This window comes from Sarcophilus harrisii, chromosome 3, assembly GCF_902635505.1.
Source record: "Sarcophilus harrisii chromosome 3, mSarHar1.11, whole genome shotgun sequence".
Classification (NCBI taxonomy): Eukaryota; Metazoa; Chordata; class Mammalia; order Dasyuromorphia; family Dasyuridae; genus Sarcophilus; species Sarcophilus harrisii.
In genome coordinates, this window is record NC_045428.1 from 440,585,722 (window position 1) to 440,593,163 (window position 7,442).

Below are 7,442 nucleotides of genomic sequence, written 5' to 3' on the forward strand. Positions count from 1 at the left end.
TTGAAGATTGCAAAGGGGAGAGTCAAGGTCAGTGAATTAAAAGGACCACCTGTAGAGGAGACACTGTAATTCACATGCTTGTGTGCCCTTCAATTTAATTTTTAGCCTTTCTATTTTATCCACCACAAAAGATGTCAACTGAAGGCAGTCAGGTGGTAGATTTGTAAGTTCACTTTTAAGTTATTGGAATTGGGATAGGAACTTCAAATCACAATTGACCAGGCAGCCTCCTCCCTATACAATAACCCTAATTTTATTACAGCGACGTCTATAATTTGCATTTGGTGGATTGCTAGTGCTTGGACAGGAATAGTTCTAAACATCAAAATAAGCATATAATGCACTGCCTTGGAAATACCCATTATTGAACACAATGCAGACCTAGGCATAGTCCATGCTCTTTGAACTTGCTCTCTCAGGGATGTAGACAGATGTGAATGACTTTGGGAAAGGAGTGAGTCCATATGAAGTCAAGGCCAGATAATAACACAGTTATGGGTTTTATGATGAGCTGAACTTTTCCTTCCCTTTTTTTTTGGGGGGGGAGAAGGATTGCTGGTAGCCTCACACTGGGTTCAGGGAAATACCAAGTCTAGAGGAGGGATGTATAAGGAGACTGGGATTTTATGGAAAGAGTTGAAGGAATACAATGGGTGTCCATTCCTATAATCAGCTTTAGTCTTAGTTGCCTACAGGAGATAAAAGGAAGAATCGGCACTACAACCCTCCAAGCCAAGACTAAAGTGGGTTAGGTTATTATATAAGCCTTTCTGGAGAAGGGAGGAGGTCTTTTATTTTTGTGGCTTTTGCAGCAGCAGCAACAGTGGCTCAGGTTGATTTAGAATATGGATGACAGTGGCCTGGCTCCAGCCCATGACTGACGAAAGCTGCTTATCCCTCTTGGTTACCATGGAGATGAGCAGTAGCAGCAGCAGCAGCAGCAGGAGCATAGAGGCTGTCAGGGAGAGAATCAGCAATCAGGCATCTGTGGGGGTCTGCAGGAGGAAGGAGGAGGCAGAATCGGGGACACACACAGCAGACATGGACTTGCATTGTGACTGTGCCGCCGAAACTCCTGCAGCAGAGCAGCCCTCTGGGAAGATTAATAAAACTGCTTTCAAATTATTTAAGAAGAGGAAATCGGGTGGCACTATGCCCAGTATATTTGGGGTAAAAAACAAAGGGGATGGGAAAAGCTCGAGTAAAACGGGGATGGTGAGAAGCAAGACTCATGATGGATTAGCCGAGGTGTTGATGCTGGAAAGCAGCAAGAAGGAGGAAGCGAGCAGCGGCGGGGGCAGTGCCGGCGGCGGTAGCGGGGACCAGCTGAACGCGGATACCCACCCCAGAGCTGCGGTGACCACTGTGAGTTCTCTAGCTAACAGCTCCGTGGCCAAGTCACACAGTTTTTTCTCGCTGTTAAGAAAGAATGGGAGATCGGAGAATGGCAAAGGAGAGCATGCAGATCAAAACAAGGCTGGCAGCAAACAAAAGAAAGGGCTGAAAGGGATCTTTAGCAGTATGCGCTGGCATAAGAAAGATAAACATGGAAAGGAAGAGGAAAAGGAGGAACCCTCTGAAATCCAGTCCAGCCTCATTCTGCCTGGCTCGCTAACAGCCAGCTTGGAGTGTATCAAGGAGGAAATTCCCAAACCTTTGTGTGAACCAGAGAACCTCACCAAGGAAATTAGAAAAGAGCCATCCTGTGAGTTCCGGGGGGGAGAAGAGGTGAATGCTTCAGTGGACAAGCCCGAAGTGAGGAATTCTGGGGAGTCACTCAGTCCGGTGTTACATAACAACAAAAACACACGGGGAGAGGATGCCGCTGGGTATCGGCAGGAGGAGAGACCCAGAGAATCGCGGGAGCCCGGGACTGGGGACAGCCAGGCAGCCCAGGATGCGGCTAGAACAGGTGACGTTCCAATAAAGACTATCCCCCTTGTTGAACCTGGGTGTAACAGTGGCCCTGACACTGTTGCCCCTGACCCTTCCTCTATTGATCCACCCTCAGAGCCATCGATTGATCGTATTTGTTTGATGTTTGCTGACGTCACTTCACTGAAAAGCTTTGACTCTCTTACAGGCTGTGGAGATATTATTGCGGACCAGGAGGATGAGGCAGGTGCCAGCTGCGACAAGAATGCCTCTGGGACAGGCAAGCCAGCTCCCTCCAAAAAGAACCCCAACATGGTGGCCTACCAAGGAGGAGGGGAGGAGATGGCGAGCCCAGATGAAGTGGACGACACCTACCTCCAGGAATTTTGGGACATGTTATCCCAGACAGAGGAGCAAGAAGCACAAGAGCCCCAAGGTGTCACAGCCAAGGCAGCAGCAGGAGCAGCAGCCAAGGAAGCCAAGGTAGCCCCTGAATCCTCCAAAGATGGCAGGGTTAAGGAAGGAGCTAGGGATGGCTCCTTGGTTAAAAGAAGTAGGATTGGCAGAATTCCCATTGAGCTACATCAGAAGGAGGATCCAAAGCACCGAGAAAAAGAGCAGCAGGAAGGTATCCCCAACAGTGATGAAGGCTACTGGGATTCTACCACTCCTGGCCCAGAAGAAGACAGCACCAGCAGTACCCAGAAGGCAGGGATCCCCAGGGACAGCTACAGTGGGGATGCTCTCTATGATCTCTACACAGATCCGGAGGAAAATCCAGTAGGTCTACCCTCTGATGAAAACGTGACCTCCTTGTCTCGCTCCAAGCCAGTGTCTCCAGTAACCATAACCTGCCCCCTGAAAACACCCAGCAGTTTGATCAAGGACTCCAAGATTCCCATCAGCATCAAACATCTAGCGTCCCTTCCTGCCAGCCATCCTGTGGTGCACCATCACCCGACCAGGAGTGAGATCCCCAGAACAAAAATCCCTGTTTCCAAAGTGCTGGTCCGGAGGGTCAGCAACAGGGGTTTAGCTGGGACCACAATCAGAGCCGCAGCCTGCCATGAAGGTGCGAAAAAGTTGTAAGGCCTTGAAGGTCAAGAGAGACCACATCACAGGAATGGCAATTTCACTGGAAACCACTAAGGAAAGTTTTGCTTCATTTAAGGAAAGTCTTCTAGGACAGCCTCTTCTACATAGCCCGGACTGGAATTATTTATGTTTTTTGGGAAAAGGGATACAGCCTATGTGAGAGGGGGGTGCTACCCATTAGGTTCCCTTCTCAAGCAAACTTTTTCACTGAAGATTCTTCTCAAGCACTTTTTTCTTTCTTTCTTTCTTTCTTTTTTTTTTTTTTAACTTTCTACCACGTTTTGGGAAGCACTAAACACTGGGATGGAGATTATGTTTTCTTGCTTTTGCAGAACAGGACCTTAACAAACTTTTAGCAAACATCTAGCCATGATGCTAAGTTGTGCCAAGAGTTGTCCAGAATGGCCAGGGTACAGCTCAAAGTGAAAAAGAGGGCCTCTCTCCAGTATACTTTTTTCTCTTTTTCCCCATGGGTAGGAGAAATTATTCTCTGCATTACTACTGTATGGGGGAAAATCACAAAGTCGAATGAGCCAGGTATTTATCCAATGAACAAAGAGAACCAGTGATTGGCCACAGACGTAACTTGGTTTTTGGTTGCTAGCTATGAAAAGAGATGACTTTCTATTAACAGAAGTATATATGTGTGTCTGTATATATATGTATGTATTTATATATATGTATGTATATATGTGAGTGTGTGTATATGTATATATATACACAGATACATATATATGTATTATATATATATATATATATATATATTTGTTGGTTTAGATCAATTGAAATGAGGAATAACAGACACATCTAGTTCAATGGTGCAGACGTTTGCTTCAATACTTATCCATTGTAGAAACCAGGATCAGGGAAATATTTCACTAAATGCCAATAGACAGTACTTTTTGCATTTATAAAATACAGCATTCTTTATGTGTAGATAAATGCTTATTTTGCAGTTTGACATTTTATAAAATCTGTCAGTAAAACCCAAAATTGAAGCAATCAGTTTTTGTAGCTAGGCAAGATAATTGTCTTAAACCCAATTCTATCTTTGATGTAAGGCTGTGAACTCGAGCAAATCTGTTTGTTTAAATGGATTCTTTTCCTTTAGTCTGTGGCTGTTGGTGGGAGGTTGGCTTGTCTTTGCCTTTGGTAACAATCTGTCAGAATTCTCTCACAAAATCCCAGTTTTCAGGGGTTTGCTAATTTGGCTTGAAATGTCTTTGGCTCCAAAGTCAATTTTCAGTCAGAGGAAATGAAGATGGGGAGCATCTAAAGAAAACAATGAAAAGAAAAAAGATGTATCTGGCTGTTTATGACATTTGGCTTTTGTTTTTAGTTTTAATGACTGATCCAGGTGACTCAAAATATGAAATTGTCAAGTTTGTGTATAATGAATATTTTTATGCCAAGATTTTTTTTAAAGTGGCTTCCCTATAAATGTGTATTGTCTAATTTTTCAAAGAGGAAATTTATTTCATAAGGATTTATCCTATGCCTACTTATAAATTTGGATGATAGATTGAAACAGCTCCTACAATGCCATTAAGGTCTAATGATTAAATAATATGCATTTTGAAACAGATTACCCTTATTTAATCAATAGACCAGAGTGTCTACAGGGAGATGTTTCAGTGCATCAGTATTAGACAGAGTTAAATGAACCTATAAATACTTAAATGATGTAAACACTTCTACATAACCACACATTTACCTGAGTGCTTTCATATGTGATTAACTGCTACTTGCAAACTTTTTTTTTACTGTATTTTTCTGCTTTCTAAATAGAACAAGAAGGAAAATTAAATATAGGATAACAGTTCTGATAATATTAAGGACCTGATGCAAAATATCCCAAGAGAGAGGAAATGCAAATCTGTGTCAAAAACTCAAAGCAGGTTGCTTCTTCTTCTTCTTCTTTTTTTTTTTAAAACCTGCTAACCTGATTTAAGGATAAGGAAGAAGTGATTCCTTGGCTTCTTAGAGTCAGACCCCTGACATTTTTGCTTTCTGGAATGTATATCCTTAATGTTATTTTGAAGTAATGTTTTAATATTTAATTTCCTTCTGCTGTCTATATGTGTGACCCTGTTACTCAAAGTCACAGCCTTAAATATACTGTATCCATAACCACACACAGAAGCAAAATATCTTCCTCCTGCTTATAGATGCACAAGTACACACACACACACACACACACACACACACACACACAACCTATTCATATGCTCATTTACTTAGCCATGCATAAATTGACAAAGAAAAGCTAATTGGTTCCCTCTTTGAAAGATTCTGACAATTGTTTTTGGTTCAGGAAGGAGGTAGGTTGCATTTGACTCAATACTGGCTTCTAGATTTTAAAGGCTAAAAATGTAATTCACTCTCTCAAATGAGTGCAGAGAACATAATTTCAATCCTAACCAAAAGACAAAGAATCTTTCTTTCAATCTCATTTTCCTCCCTATACAAGTGATATTCTCCTTTGCATGAATACACAGAAAAAATATGTCTGTCTATTTGTACAGAGAACTGGAAATTGAGGGAGAGAGAGAACACTGGAGAATTATGGCACATTCCAGGGTTGTAGGGACCAGATCATAGAGTTATAAAGGTAAAGGTACATCATTTAAACCCCAGGGGAAATACATTTTCAACTGAGAAGAATTTATGATCCACTTCTTCATTCACTTCAATGGATTTGTATATCATGTTCTCTTTGTTATAAACAAGGGACACTTTACTGAATGACTAACTAGCTATTCAATATTAAAGATATTTTTATTTCTTTCTTTCCCTTTCTCTCTATCATTTTCTTTCATGTTTCTCACTTATTATGCCCCCAAAGAATTCTATGTCTATCAATTGAAGAAAGGAGTCAAGTCTTGGGGTATGTAATGCCTCTGTGACTATTTACTAAGAGGGCATTGGGGTGGTAAGAAAAACATGGTTAACTCTTTTATAGACACAGACAGGGACATTTCTGTGAGGCTGATAGCCAATACGAGCCTATGATTTCATTTATTAGTCTGTGAGATTATTTTTTTCTAAAGCTTTTCCATTTTCTTGTAAATCCTTTGAGTATGATTTAATTGCCTTACAATGACTACATTTTAAATAATGGTTATAAAAGAACAGCAGAGCTGAAAGCCAATATACACTAGAATTATATAATTTCAACATTCCTGACATTTTCAGCAAAGAGCTTGGTAGATCTAACAGAGTGAATATGCAGCATTGCTTACTAGAGAGAATGCTGGACTTGAGCATCAGAAAACCAGACTTAAGAATCAGGAAGATTTAGGGTCAGATATATTATTACCTCTCACACATACAAGATATGTGACCATGACCTTGTCCTTAATCTCTTGGAATTTTAGTTTATTCAACTGTAAAATGGGAATAAAAATATTTGTTTCCTTTTTTTTGGTCAGGATTGAGTAAGATAAAGCTCTTTGCAGATTTTAAAGCATTATATAAATGTTGGTTGTTTAGTCAATCAGCAATTATTTATTTAAAAATTCCTACTATGTGATAAGTATTGATGGTGGATGTTATTAGAGAACCCCAAGAATTGGTTGATTCTGTCACTCTAGTTGAACAGCTAAGCAATTTAGTGGTCATCAGTCCAATGAGTTGTCTGACCTGCTTTGTTTTCTCTTCATAAATACAACCTGTTATTACGCATCTCTATGACAAGTATCTTTATTATATGAAGTAACTCTCTACTCAGGCTGTAGCTGTTGCTTTTATGCATCATTTGACAATTTGGAGAAATTTTTTCCCAAGGCTATTTTCATGACCACAAGAGGAATGTTCCATAATGATTTCAATGATATAGGAAAAGAGCATTAAAGGCATATTTTCTATAAGTAATCTGCCCTTTGGAATAATAACCTGCTTAATTCCTGTGAAGCTGGTGACTTACTGAATCAAAATTTCCAGTCATTAGTCTTGGAGGGAATCTTCAATGACTTGCACCCAAATGAGCAACATGTATGGTATCTACTGCCTCAATAGTCACCAAGGTAACTACATCTTTTCAGGTCCCCAGGATCTCTTTGTCTGAACTCTGTACAACTTTTCATTATTTCACACTTAGCTTAGATCTATGCTCAAATGGGAAGCTAGCCAGTCAATGTTCACCTTGGATGGAAAAACAGATTAAACTTCTATTACTGTGGTAGATGGGAGGTGGGGAAGTGTGATTCAATTTGCATCTGATCTTCCTAAAAATACAGTCTAAAGTTCAAACATTCAAGAAGGAAAAAGGTAAGGCAATATTAATATCAAGACAGAGTTCTTCACACAACAATGTAGATATGTAAAATACAAATTTTTTTAAAGATTTATTTTAGCAATTTTTATGGAACTAATAATAACAATTATATATTATTGATGATAATAATGATAAATAGCATTTATATAGTGCTTTAAAGTTTGTGAAGCACCTTACACATATTACTTAATTGATA

The 7,442-nt window shown here is 40.0% G+C and overlaps 1 protein-coding gene across 1 annotated transcript; it reads left to right on the top strand.

Annotated features, from left to right (window-relative positions):
- Positions 1-809: 809 nt before the first annotated feature.
- Positions 810-6,654, top strand: AMER2 (APC membrane recruitment protein 2). Its single transcript, XM_012545186.3, has 2 exons — positions 810-1,912; positions 2,084-6,654. Exons 1-2 carry the CDS (start codon positions 850-852, stop codon positions 2,962-2,964), a joined length of 1,944 nt encoding a protein of 647 aa, XP_012400640.2. The 5' UTR covers positions 810-849; the 3' UTR covers positions 2,965-6,654.
- The last annotated feature ends 788 nt before the right edge of the window (positions 6,655-7,442 follow it).

What these genes read in the sequence shown, in the direction of transcription:
- AMER2 (XM_012545186.3), top strand. Translation starts at nt 850, where the DNA reads ATGACAGTGGCCTGGCTCCAGCCCATGACTGACGAAAGCTGCTTATCC. An exon ending in CCAGGATGCGGCTAGAACAG is followed by an intron (nt 1,913 to 2,083) that starts GTGACGTTCCAA and finishes ACTCTCTTACAG; the next exon opens with GCTGTGGAGATATTATTGCG.